Consider the following 13,690-nt stretch of genomic DNA (forward strand, 5'->3'; position numbering starts at 1 on the left):
ATTTTTATATAAATTTGCAGAAAGTTTGCGAGTCGGCTGACTGGCACAAAGGATGTGACACATTTAAATTTCATACTTAGAGCTTGTATTATGGAAGGAAAATACTTAAGGGTCTCTTGAAATTTTAATACATTAAAAGGCTCTCCATGTACGGAAAGAACAATTTAAATGGTATTTACTTTTTATTCCAATTTAGAAATTTTATTGGCATTGCCAATTGAAGTGTTTTTATATAACAAGAAAAAATAGTCGCTGCTTAAATAATAAATAAAGAAAATATATCAATTCCAAACCGCTTTGGTAAATAAAACAACAATTAGTTTAGTTTACATCTAATGCTTTATTTTATTTCTGAATATTTTAGGCTTTCTTATGCGCATTAATCATACAATTAGCATCGTACTATGTAGTTAGTAATTAATGAATTCACTTTCAATGAACACGTACGGTCCAAGTGCTTATCTATTTCTGGTTTATTTGAAATATACTTGTGTTTAGGTTCAGATTAGACGTGAATCATTTCGGCATCCGTCCATCTGTGTAATCTGTAGTAATGCCTTCGAGTCTCCTGCATTCAACTGGCTATGTAAGGTACACACACATACACATTTATGTAGATAAATTGTAACGCTTTTACTTGGTTTTCGATTCGATTCGATTTCATTTTTTCTTTCGGTTTTGGCTTCGTTCGACATGCTAAATACAGGAGTTGTTTACGAGTTCGAGGGGCCGCGGCCTATAAAATATACAAGTGAGCTTTGACCTTTATTGTGTGCCCTAAATGAAACAGTACGGATTCGGATCGTACAATTGGAAAGGTGCAAAAGCTGATAAAATGCCTGCTGGGTTTGTAACACTCAATAAGTACCGTATTCATGTATTTACAGATTGACACAATCGTGAATCACGTGAATTCACGTGCCGCTAATATGTATGCAAAAATTCACATTCAAATACTCCGACTAATATTCCGAATGGGGGATTAGCTTAGTTCCGTCGCTCTTTTTGGTGGTACAACATGTTTGCTTAGACTCTAATTTACATCGAAAAACATTACATTGAATTGCTGTTACGTTGTTATCCTTTTGGTTATGGGTGCGCTTACTGGCTAAAATAAGACTACAGCTGCAATCGAAGGAATGACAATGAAACGAATTTGAAAAACAAATGTGGCAAATACTTTACATACTAACATTTTGCGGTCTGGTTGGTTTTCTGTGTTTTTTTCTTCTTCAATATTTTGTTATTTATGGTTTCGCTTGAAACTAAATAATATCACTATATAATGTTTGCTTAATTTACATACACATCCTGCATCGAGCACGAGCCCGACATTTATGAAGTAAAATGCAGTTCACATTCAGATATCTAATGCTTATTTACATGACCTAGTTCGAGTGGCTTATTCTACCATGGGGATGGAACTGGGGGTGGGATTTGGATAGTGGATTTGCATTCTCGACTCGCAATTTCCATTAACCATTTTCCGGTTTTATGTGTGTTTAAATTTAATCGTGGACAAATCTTTTGAAAAATTATTTACATGGGTTTAATATTTTCTTTTTTCTTTTTTCAGCTTTCTGGTTTGTTATCTTCCTTTGTGTTTCTATAGTTTCGGCTTGATTCACTTGCGCTTTGGTAAAATTAAGAGAAGGGAAGGGAACACAATTAGCGGTATACGAATTCCAAAAAAGTCGGCGCCCTTGCCGGAAAAAGATTTGGGAATTTTCTCGGGAACTCCGTACTTTTTGTCCTTCCCCGCCAATTTTCCCCCTTTTAGTGTGAGCGATTCCCTCGGCTTGTGCTGCTACTCCTTATCCTGATCCTGATTCTGATCCTGATCTCCTGCCGAATCATCCGCTTACCCCAGACCCAGTCGACGTCTGTCGAACTGACAATTACTCAAGCCCAGGACCAGGAGCAGCACCGTGTGGAGGAGCAGGCTGTGGGGCAAGGATCCTGGCAGGCTGCCGACCGAGGCACTATTGCTGCGCGACTTGGAGCTGGCCACCACCTCGGCGTCCTCCGGGGCAATGTCCTGGCTATTGGTGGCGACGATAAATTGAAATATATCGCTGACCTGCGGGGTCGAAAGCATGAGGGGGACAGAGGTTGAGTAAAGAAAAGTGGCACAAAATCAAGATTAAGTAGCCGCCCCACGACTAGATTTATGCCGGTCCTTTTGGCACCGAACTTAGTATGGCGAACTCACCTCATTCCAGCCATAGCGATTCTTGGCCTGCACAATTGCCTCGTAGTAAGCGCCCGGATGCAGATTCTTAATGGTGTAGGACATGATGTGTGTCAGGGGCTCCGTGGCCGGTCGGTGTTCCGGGGTGAGGATGAAGTCGTGCCACCTTCCCGGCTGCTGGAACGTCTCATTCATCTATCCGCCACAGATACAAGCAAATGAGGAAGAGAAAGAGAAAGAAAAGAAGAGCCAAATTAAGTGCCGGCTTCTACCATTGACAGTTTTCCTTTGATTCCTTAATTAATTTTATGTCCTGCACGAGGAAACCGAATGATTTCCGCTGCGAGCGCCCGATCAAGTTATGACAGCTATCACATCAATTAAGCCTCCTCCTTATCCTCATCCGAACCACTCGTTATACCGCTCCGGCGGAAAGTCCTCCAATAATTGCAATTCAATGGCGCATGAGTGCAGAAAAAAAAATTATCCCCGCCCAATCAGCGGGGCGTGGCCGGCCACTGCAGTTTGACATTCATCGCCAAGTGTGCGTGAGTCGAAATCTCATTAAATTGCGCGACCCACCTCACCTTTTTTTGCCTGTGTCTATAGCTCACAGTCGCAATTAAGCGACATTTTCGTATCTGCGTTGACACTCGTATTAAAAATCACTTTGCTCTGTCTACCTTAACTTTGGTACATGGAAAACAATTTTGAAATATTTTAAAGCTCTGATTACTTTTTCTGATCATAAAATCGTTAATCAAAGTCTTAAATATATGTCATAATTGTCAACGTTTCAATAATAAAACCTTTAATTTAATTTAGTGGAATTTCCTCATGCTATTATTATTTACTATTTCAAAATTATGGGAGAATAATTTATCATTATTTATATCCAATCAAATCAAAGTAAATTGATAATATAATAAATATACCAATTAGTATATTTTTCTCTGTTAATTATCTCCCCACCTTTCTCTATTTCTTTATTTTTTATGAGATCTACTTTATATTTTCTTTTTTGTACATCGCAGTGAATGTACTTTTAATCACGGGCTTCATTAGTGAGCCAAGAATTTTCCAAAAATAAATGCCTCCTTCAACGCGAGACGTTAAGGTATCGAATAGCTTTTTATGGCATCCACGGAGCATCTTCCAGCCCATTGTCTAGATGTCAGTCTACGGGATCTGTCTCATGCGCATATTTCCCAATTAATTAATTGAGTATACTCCTTTCATATCGGATTGCCAGTGGCTTCCCACCCATTTCCCATCTCCGTCAACTCACCAGCACTCGACGGTAGAGTAGGCGCACCTCCTCCAGCGGCGGGTAGCTATCGATTTTCCAGGTCAGATTGTAGCTGTCCGGCGAACGACCCCACTTGGGTGAGTAGAACTCGGCGGGTCCGGGGCGTCCGGAGAGTTCCATGTACTTGCGGGAGCGTCCCAGCGAATTGTCCGCCACACAGCTGAAAGGGATTTCTAATTAGCATATGGCTTAAATGGTTAATTGTCTTAATTGGCTTTTGGTTTTTTTTTTCCGAGTTTTCTCCACTTTTATTTGGCTTGTTAATTTCTGAACTCGTCATGGCTTTATGTTTTTGCACCCAACCAAAAATGTAATTTCCTTTTAATTTTGCATTACACTCTGTCAGCATTACACATACGCCATGTTCGCCCGCATCGATCTGGCAGTCGGCAAGTGGCTGGCTGGCAACCGACTGGGAACTCGACTCAACTAATCCAAACACGTCGACACGTCGTGTGCACAAAAGCCACTCACTGTGGGTGGTGGCCAGGTGGTTCGATTGGCACCAGCAACAGCAATAGCACCACCATCAACCATCAACCATCAACCACCAACCACCATCACCACCACCCACACTAGAAGATGGCAAAAACTTTGTGCATGAAATGTTGTGTCAACATGGCGAAACTTCCGCTTCTTTAATATGTTTCAGACAGATTGACATTGATGTGGAAAACTTGTTTGTCCGCAAAATGGGTGGGACACGCCCCGCACAGACAATTCCCCAAAGCCGGACGTGGGCACCATGTACCAGTAGCATGGAGCGAGTGTATGGCCAAATACAGCGGCGGACTAAGCCTCGTTTCTCGGGCCAAGACAAGTGGCAACTTCGAGCTGAGAACTGCTAACTGGCTGGCAAAAAGTGAAATAAGTTGTAGCCAAAGTTGCCAAATTGACTAAATCAACGCCGGCCAGCAAAGTTCATCGCCAGCCACAAGTTGTCCCTGTCGATCCTTACCTGTAGTTGCCAAAGTCCTCCTGCTGGATGTGGCGTATGGTGAGCGTGTGCCGGTTGGCCCGGGTGTTCATGGTGCGTCTGTCGGTCGATTGGATCGGAAATGAGTTCTGGTACCAGGACACCTGCAGCGTGAAGAGGTTTGGCATTAGCTTTGGCCAGTGACGATGATCAAGATGAGGATGAAGATGAAGCACATGTCAATTGACTGCGACTCATGCAATCGATGGCAACTAATAAATTCAACTCAAAATTTGACCCACTTGCAGTAACTTCTTCCTGCCACAATTCGAAATGAAAAACGAAACGAAGGTTGGGCAAATAAAAATGGCATTAATTTGCCACAGCAAGAAATCGGAAAAAGAAATTGCAAGCCAGCCTGGCTCAAAGCATGAGAGAACAAGGCAGGACACAACACAACAGAACAGAAACGAAAAGCTGAATAACAGAAAAAAAACAGGAAAAAGTGACCTGAAAACAAAGTTCTTGCATAAACCGGGCAATGGAGTGAAGGCTAGAGCAGGAGCAGGAGCAGGAGCTGGAGCTGCCTGCTCTGCCCGTGGCCCCGTAATCGTAATAATCTAAAAATCCACGAAAATAACAAAAACTATCTGGGCACAATGGAACGAATGGAACGGTGCATTCAAAGAGCCAACAAACCGTTGCGACTGGATCAGCGTAAACAATGCAAACGAGCTTCGCCTCGAATCCTTCGCCCGAGTGTATCCAGGACTTCTCCACTTGTATATCCGGGGGATCTGCACGGAGATACCCAGGCATCCGTCAGGTTGCGGGATGGCAGGGATGGCAGGATGGCAGGATGGCCAGATGGGAAGCAAGGACACACAGAGAAAGAAACAGAGAGGCGGTGGAAGAATTTAGCACACGAAGGCAGCAATCTGATTACAGTCAAAAATCAATTTATATACAGTTGCTAAGACTCCGTTTGGTCTCGCCTTTCTTTTCCCGCTCAAATTGTTTTTTGCCCGGCATTTGTCTATAACGAATCGGTGGTGCCGCATTGTTGCATGCATCTAGTATCTCGAGTTTTGTATCTGCCCAGCGGTTTCCGGATTCCCGCTGCAGTCAGCAGCTTTAAGGCTCTGATTTACGAGCCTCGCGAGACACTTTTGCCCTAAAACACTCTTCTTCGTCTCCGGTTTCTGCACATTTTTTCTTTTGCATTTTTCAGTTGCATGGCGAAGAAACTTTAGTTATCCCCCAAACAGATTTCAAGTTGCCGCTTTTTTCACGCAATGATTAATGACAGATTACGCGGCAGAGATACTAAGCAATGGCATGTACACTTAGAAAGGGAACTTAGTTCTTATACTTATATATATGAGATTAAATGATATAATTACATTTATCTTTAGAACTTATTAATGTACCTATTTTTTCTGTGAAATTTAATAAGAGATATAGAATTGAGTTAAGGTGAAATATATATATATAACTGTCTTATTGTAAATGAATAAATAAAGGTTTTATCTATGTCAATATATTATTGTTATGCATCTTTAAAGTCGCCTTAACTGTATTTTGATATTAGCCTTGCTTTAATACATTTATTTGCCTTAATTTTACCTTATATTAACCCGTCTATTAAAAATTGCTTACTCTATTCATTAGCTTCAATTTCGATTTTATACAAGTGTACTTACACAGCACATCCAGTCGCATATCGACTGTGACCGGATCGCCCACTCCATTGTCGGCGGTGCATTGGTAGACTCCTGCCTGCTGGCGCTCCAGCTTCTCCAGGGTCAAAATGGGTCCGTCGCCGATCCTGGCCGTCGACTTGTTTGCGCCGCTCTGCAAGGACATGGCAAAAACAGGAGGTGGAATATTCTGTAATGCTTTTGTAAACAGAGTGGCAACAAATTGAATCAATCGCAGACATCTTTTGGCCCAGGCAAAAAATGAAGTCGGCGAGAGTGCAAGTAGCAAATGTCAAAAGACAAATGCTGTTGGTAAGCGAAAAAGTACGGAAACGAAATGAAACGAAACAAAACCGAAATGAAGACATCTCCCCAACGAAAAACGAGAAACGAAAAACTTGCTCTAACTGCACAGAGGGCAGGGGCCAAAAGCCAAGTTGCACAAATATTGGATGTGGAGCATGCAAAACTGGATGTAAACACAGACATCGAAGCGGGTCTCAGAGGACCAAAGAGGGCGTTGTAGCAAGTCAGCTTTCTGGCTTTCTGGCTGCGAGCGTCTTTTCTTTGGCAACCGGCTTGGCTTGGCTCGATTTGGTTTGGTTTGGTACGCTTCGGTTCGGTTCGGAAAGGCCAAGTGACGCCCCAAGGGGAACACGTGTCAACGTGTGCTCCAAAGACAGCCCAAAACACGACGGAAACGCTGGGGCAGATTGAAATGGAACGCAGTGCCATGGAGTGACACCCAACTTGGCAGTGTCTCCAGGCGAGCGGGTGGATCAGGAGGAGCCCCAGAAGCAGGACGAGGAGGTGCTCTCCATGAAGGTGGAGCCGCAGCAACTCATCGTACCTGCCTAGGAGCAAACAAATCGAACGGAAATGTCAAATGCGCCAAAGTGCAGTAATGCAAACGAGACTTTTACCCAAATGTAGGAGCCCTGACATAGACATATATGACACACACATTCTTCGAGTGCTTACCCCGACACTTGCTTTATTGAAAATTTGTGTGCGAATAGAAGTTACACTCAAAAAGAAAACAGTATAAAAACAAGTATCATTAATGTATAGAAGAAATAAACAAAGTTAGCAGTGCAAAAAGAAAAAAAAGGTAAGACCAGCAAAATATTTCCAACTGTTATACTAAAAAACATTTTCTTAAAGATGGTATTTTATATTCTATTCACATTACACATATTAAGATCTAGTCTTTAAGCGGACATTATGTTTTAAACGATGAAAAGATGAACAATTTTGTAGCCTAGATCTAAATTTTGCATAGCATGAAGTTAAGTCTGAACTATGAATTATAAGTCTACATTTTCCAACTATAATTTCTTAACGCGGAGTATTTTTTCTCTATGTTTGGACAATTTTCCGAGTGTATGACACTCTGTATATGCTATCTGTTCGAGTGGCACTGACAGTGACTGGGTCACTTGCTTATTGCTAGTTGGCAATTTCTCGGGGACTATTTGCGAGTATATGCTGGAAAGCATACTTTTGAGGGTCCATGAATCGCATTAATTGCGCTTTGAATTCGAACAAATCAATTCCCCTGGCAACCTGCAATCACAGCTCACCTTCTCCGCATTTGCAAGTTACTGTCGCTGACAGTGATTTAGTGCAAATTCTCTGGCAACGAATCAATGCCAGATTCGGATCCCGAATATATAGCTCTACCCCATTCAAAATGGGTAAATGGGTAAAGGAACTAACGCCCTTTGTGTGTCTCTTTGCTCTAGTTGGCAGGCTGATAAGCTTTCCGAAATTAGCAGCGAAAACTGATTGCCAACTCGCTTCCGCATTTGCAAGTCATATAAGTCGGCATAAATTCATTTGTCTGGCTGCCGTTTTTGGCCCTCTTTGAATGCGTGGCAAATATGTTATCCCTTTGTTGGCTCATGCGTAAAATTATGTGTTTGTTGAATTCATAATTGCCTCCCATTACTGCCACATGCCGCAATCGTAGATTGTTGGGGCGGCGGTGCCGCCTTGCGATTTATCATCTCACTTTTTGTTTGCTCCTGCTGCCGAGCGGAGATTTCTACAGAAATGTGTTGAAAACTGTGAGTGATGAGATATGTTGTTGATTTATAATACAAACACATTCCTATCTAGACCTGCGCTGTGTGTGACTTTAATGTAGGCGAATCATTTTTAATTAATAACGAACTTTTGGCCATCCAAAATGGCTGAAAAACTCTTCACCTCCCACCCCCTCAAACGGATCCTGGAAAGTTGTGCGGGCTCTCGAGGGCTTAAAAGCGAGTGAAAGTGAAATTTGAAAGGGAAAGTGCTTAACAACTGACCCCACGCAGCTTACCCGCACCGCCCGATGGGAGGAAAACGCAATTTAAATTTACATAACGATGCGAAACAGTTGCGAGAATTAAATTCAATTAAACTAAATGAAATTCACTTAAAACAGCATCGGAATTTCCCCAGTTCAGCTAAATGGCTGGAGAGAAAGGCAGAGTAGCGATGTGTAACGAACCTTCTTGGTCCAGTAAATGGATGGCACTGGATTACCAGATCCCTTGCACTCCAGCGTAATGGGTCCTCCTTTGCGAGCCTGCAGTTGTCCTGATGTGGGGATGGCCCGTACACTGGGCGGAACTGGGGAAGAGTTGGGGGACAAAGGGTGGCAAATCAGTGGCTAATTGATGCATGCGACTTAAGGAGCACTTGTCAAATGTAAATCTGTGCCTTAATGCTGTGCAAACATGTCGACGTGTACTCACCCAATATCTCAACTGTGTGCACTTGATCACGATTTATTTTGTCACTGATTTGACAAACATAATCCCCGGCATCTTGGGGCTCCAAATCGGATATCTCTAAATCATAACCATCTATCAGTCTTACGCGCTCATCCCTTGTAACCATAATGTTGGAGGCAGTGAGCACATTTGTTCCACGTCGCCACAGAAGAACGAAATTGCCTGCAAGAGATGGAGATACGGAAAAAGAGTGGGGCTTATAAGCAGATGAAAAATATAGAGCAAAATGTGTCTTCTCGTTGGCTACGAAATTTATTGTAAAATGCCGCAATATAAACATGAAGCATTTTGCTGCCAGCGTAGACATATACTTTCAGCTGTCACTGTGGCAGAGAAAGTTGGAAGCGGCGGCAGGCGAGCGAAAATAGTTTTCGTCCGCCCAGATACATATCTATCTTTTCATCTTTCTATCTCATCCTCAACTTGCCCTCGCCAAGCTGTGAACATTCTGCAGATTCTGTTCTGTTTGTCTATCCGGAGGTCCTGGCAGCAGCAGGATATGTGTGGGCTTCTGTTTTCATCTATTTTTTAGTATGTTTGCTCATATAAATGACATAATTTTGCAGATGTTGTTGGCATAATTCTTTGCTTTTTTATTCTTTGCATATTTTATACTGCCATGGCCGCTTTTATTGTTGTCGTCGCCACAAAAAGGCAAACGAGAATTTGTTAAATGAGATTAAGTGGCGTATAATATGTTTATTTATTTTGTGTGCTTAAGTCCTGAATGAGAGACCCATAACCCAGCGCTCCACTCCGCCGACCTCGAACAATTTATGAACTTGTATTTATTATGGAAATATTAAAAAAACAAACGTGGAAAAGCGCCGCACGGCCGTATTACGTATACGTGCTGTAAAACCGAAATCAGAGTTGTGTAAATACTACTTCGTCAACGTTTACCCAATGTAAGAGGGGGCCTGGCAGTTCGCCCTTCGGTCCAACGGTCAACGGTTGGTTGGAATATGATTTTCAGCATTCGAAATATGAAATTTTAATGAAATGTTTTTATTTTCCCGACCTCCGCTGCTCCGCCTGACTGAACCCGCTCGCACAAATTCATTTTTGTGCGTGTGTGCTGGTCCACTAGCAGCTGACATTTTCCCGACCTTAAGCTGCCATTAAATAATCACAGCTTAAAGTAATAAATTATTAATGCCCCATTTACAATTCATACGCGTCCATAATGAGTGTGCTCGGTTGGGCATTTGCCTTACTTCCGGTTATTAACAGGACTTTGAATGCAAAAGAAAAGGCAGCCCACTTCAAATGCAAAAAAAAGAATATACGCTTAAGTTGTTCGCAAAAACTCAGAGGTCCCCTATAAACCTCGCTCGATTCCTCCGGCTTAAACTTAAGCAATCATCATTTTATTGGGGTTCGATTATTATTGAATCGACTCCAGACTTCCCAAGCAATTGCCCGGCATTTTGTGGGTGAGCAGGTGGTGGAGGGTTTTATTTTGATTCTATATTAGTCCTCGACGGCTTCCGGTCCTGCATTTTATTAGAGTCTAATGGCTGTATATTGATATTATTGGAGGGAGAGCGGAATGCCATAAAAATTTCATTTTATAGCTCGTCAATTTTGCCATATGAAAGTTAAAGCTGCCTTTTCAACCCACAAAGTGCTCATAATTTTTGGGTCATACATAAGTCTGTAGGCGCAGATGTGTATTCGAATTGCGAAATAAGTTACCCACGTTCTTGGCTGCCTTTTTAAATGAGTTTTAGGTGAAAGCAATTTGGTAAGTCAATACGTTTGGCTGTGGCCAGACCAATGAAAATCCAATTTATTACCGCGCTCCATATTTTCCGACCAGCGTTTTCGTCTGCCATTCACCGGGTGACAACATGACGTATACGTATTTGATTCGCACATATGTGACGAGTGTAGGTACACATCGTACAATAGCGAACGGCAATCAATGAACGGCTTCATAGACCATTTGATACTTAATTTCTTTTATTGGATTAAAGGCTTGCCCTGCCGCTCTCTTTCTGCTTGACCTCGCTGCCAGTTCGTGGGGCATGAAAGCTGCAATCAAACCCTCGCCATGTCACCCATCGTTAAAAGCTGAAGCGGATTGATGACAGTGCAGTGCAAAAAAGTACACAACCAATGGCCATTGGACTACCAGATCCAGAAACATAGCCAGTGACATGGCCAGAACCGCAACAAGAGTAAAGTGCATCGGGGAGATTTCCGGCAGCAAATAGTTGAGACCAGCATATCAAATTACTCCCATTTGCTGCAGTTATCTTGATTATTTGGCAACAAACTTTAAGAGTTTCCTATTTTAATTACCACCAGGATGCTTGCTATGTTTGTTATCCGAATCTGCCATTAAAATCCCAGTCAAACAAATCATCGAACACTTCAAAACACCTGGCATTTGATCCATACAGAGAATTATAAAGCCGAGCGAATTATAAATCCGAGCTGTGTCCAAATGACAGCTTAAGGCGCAGATTGAAAATCTGTGTTGCACAGCTGAAACAGCCTCACTAAAAGTCGAAACATCAGGCGTTAATGGGAAATCATTGCACTTTAATGCTTCGGCAAGTGAATCGAATTAAATGAAAATATTTTCGAAATAAAAAACTATGTACAAACAAGCTGATTCAAACGGAAATATAAACGGCATTTGTTCAACATGCACTGATAAAAAACAATAGCAAACTAATATATCGATTCTGCCTCCTTAAAATTAATTTTAGTTTTGTGGTCACTCACAGAAACTTGTTTGTCAGAAACGTAAGGTTTAAGAACAATAATAAACAATTGAAATAGCTTTAAGACATATTTCGCCATTAGAAAAGTTTTTGATGAAAACAACAATCGGTTAACCTTTTAACAGCAATTGACATTAGTAAAGGAACTATGATTTGCCATAACTCAGGTAGCATTTTAATATTAGACAGATTATATGTCACCCTAGAGCTTTGCTTCATTGCACTCATACCTTTCGGAAAAAAAAGTGAGATAAATCTAAATATTAATGTTCGATTGCAAGGGTATTAAGTATGAATTGTTTTTTTTTCACCGTGTACCGTCCGTTTGGTCTGGAGTGGGAAACTTTGACTGATGTCAATCTGGGCGCTGGAGTGCATGCTGCGCGGATTGTCGTCGCTGCCATCAATGTGCAATTTATTTTCATTTGCTGCGAACGGTTAATTGCATTTTATTTATTGGCGTGTCAACAGCAGTTGCAATTTAAGCTTCCCCCTGTTTTTGGTTTAACTGGGTCAGAATTAAAGAGGCCCCAGCGATAATGACTAAAGCGAAGGAGAGCCATCAACTCGGTCAATATTAGTTGAAATTGTTTAGTCGAGGCAAATATTCCGCTCGCCTTTAATTGATTAAAATTCGATTTTCCTTGGCCCCTGGTCACCCATTATCCGCAGAGTAACTTCCTGCCGAAGGACTCATCGGACACTCCTGACAAGCCAGTTGTTTGCCAACAACGCCCAGCATATTGACCGCATTTAAGATGTGGCTGGCTAAAAGTTTTAGCGAAATAATAAACTAATGTAGCTTGGCAGCAAAACCAATTTGGCCTGAATTGACCAACTTTTGTGATGGATAAAGATACTTGCCTTTGATCTTTCAGAGATATCTTATGGCCATACTTGAGTGAACTGTGGAATTTTATTAATTAAGATATTCATATTCGAAATTTGGGCAATCAAAGCGAATGCATTCCGAAATTTTTGTATTAGCCCATGCTAATTGAAGTCGAGATAGACATTTCTGACATTGCTGCATATTTAAATATGAAACGGCTCTCTCAAACGGCAGCCATTCATGCATCCATGGGCAATCAAATGTCATTTTATTTGCAGTCCAGCTGCATTCACGCTTGGATTGCATTTCGTTTGCCATTTGATTGCCTACAGTTAGGCCGGATCCAGAGTGAAAATCTATCAACTGGCGAATCGAGGCTAAGCTAAACTCCATTTGGCAATGACAAACGGCTGCCTCCGTCCCGCTGTGTCGGTCAACGTTAATCAGCCAAATTTATTTGCTGCCAATATGTGTGAGGTTGCATATTTTGCCAGCCGATTTATAAATGCGAAGGGAAAAATGTGTCGATGTGTGTGGCCAAAACCGAACGACAGGCTGTTGACAGCTGTTGGTTGCCCAAATGTTGTCGCCATCATAGTCGTTGTTGTTGTTGCCATACTCGAATATTAAATTTATGTGAAGTGACATTTTGCCTAAACATATTTGCATATATTTTGCATAATTTGCACCGCTTGCCTGCCGTTCATCGAAAATATTATTATTGTACGCCCAGCTACATTCATTTTTATGATCGCATTTTCACATCGCAATACTAATAACGTGGGATTAATTATACTAGGACCGGAGTCCGCCACTCACCCAGATTCTCCACCTTGCAGGGCAGGACGAGGGTGTCCCCGACGACGGCGCGATAGGTGTGTCCTCGGGACAGGAAGCGCGGCAGAGTGGCAGTCAATGTGGAGGGGGCTGCCGCCGACTGCTGGACGTTGCTCATCGAGCGGCCGTTGCTGCCTGAAAATAGAAAGGGGGAAGCGTGGAAATCGGTTTAGCTTGCGGTTCTACACAGAAAATAAACATAACAATATTGAATTCACCACTTTCCACCTATTTCATTTAACAACATTTATTTGACGCCCATCAATTAGAGCCAAAACCTTCTCAGTATCATACAACTTATGCAATTAGCGAATAAGTACAAAAAAACCAAAATATCCTTTTACAAGAATACTTAGCATTTAGCGAGATTATTATTTTCCAAAAAAA

General features: G+C 41.9%; 1 protein-coding gene across 1 annotated transcript in view; it reads right to left on the reverse strand.

Annotated features, from left to right (window-relative positions):
- Positions 1-320: 320 nt before the first annotated feature.
- LOC108052249 (neuronal growth regulator 1) overlaps positions 321-13,690 on the reverse strand; it is a 64,082-nt gene continuing 50,712 nt past the window's right edge. The window contains exons 3-11 of the mRNA XM_017134601.2: positions 13,286-13,438; positions 8,861-9,061; positions 8,614-8,735; positions 6,120-6,270; positions 5,116-5,213; positions 4,459-4,580; positions 3,480-3,660; positions 2,213-2,386; positions 321-2,080 (exon numbers count right to left, since the gene is read on the reverse strand). Coding sequence (XP_016990090.1) covers positions 1,862-2,080; positions 2,213-2,386; positions 3,480-3,660; positions 4,459-4,580; positions 5,116-5,213; positions 6,120-6,270; positions 8,614-8,735; positions 8,861-9,061; positions 13,286-13,438 — 1,421 coding nt within the window. The 3' untranslated portion in view covers positions 321-1,861. The remainder of the gene's footprint in view (positions 2,081-2,212; positions 2,387-3,479; positions 3,661-4,458; positions 4,581-5,115; positions 5,214-6,119; positions 6,271-8,613; positions 8,736-8,860; positions 9,062-13,285; positions 13,439-13,690) is intronic.

Source organism: Drosophila rhopaloa, unplaced genomic scaffold (genome assembly GCF_018152115.1).
Source record: "Drosophila rhopaloa isolate 14029-0021.01 unplaced genomic scaffold, ASM1815211v1 contig_178, whole genome shotgun sequence".
In the NCBI taxonomy this organism is placed as follows: Eukaryota; Metazoa; Arthropoda; class Insecta; order Diptera; family Drosophilidae; genus Drosophila; species Drosophila rhopaloa.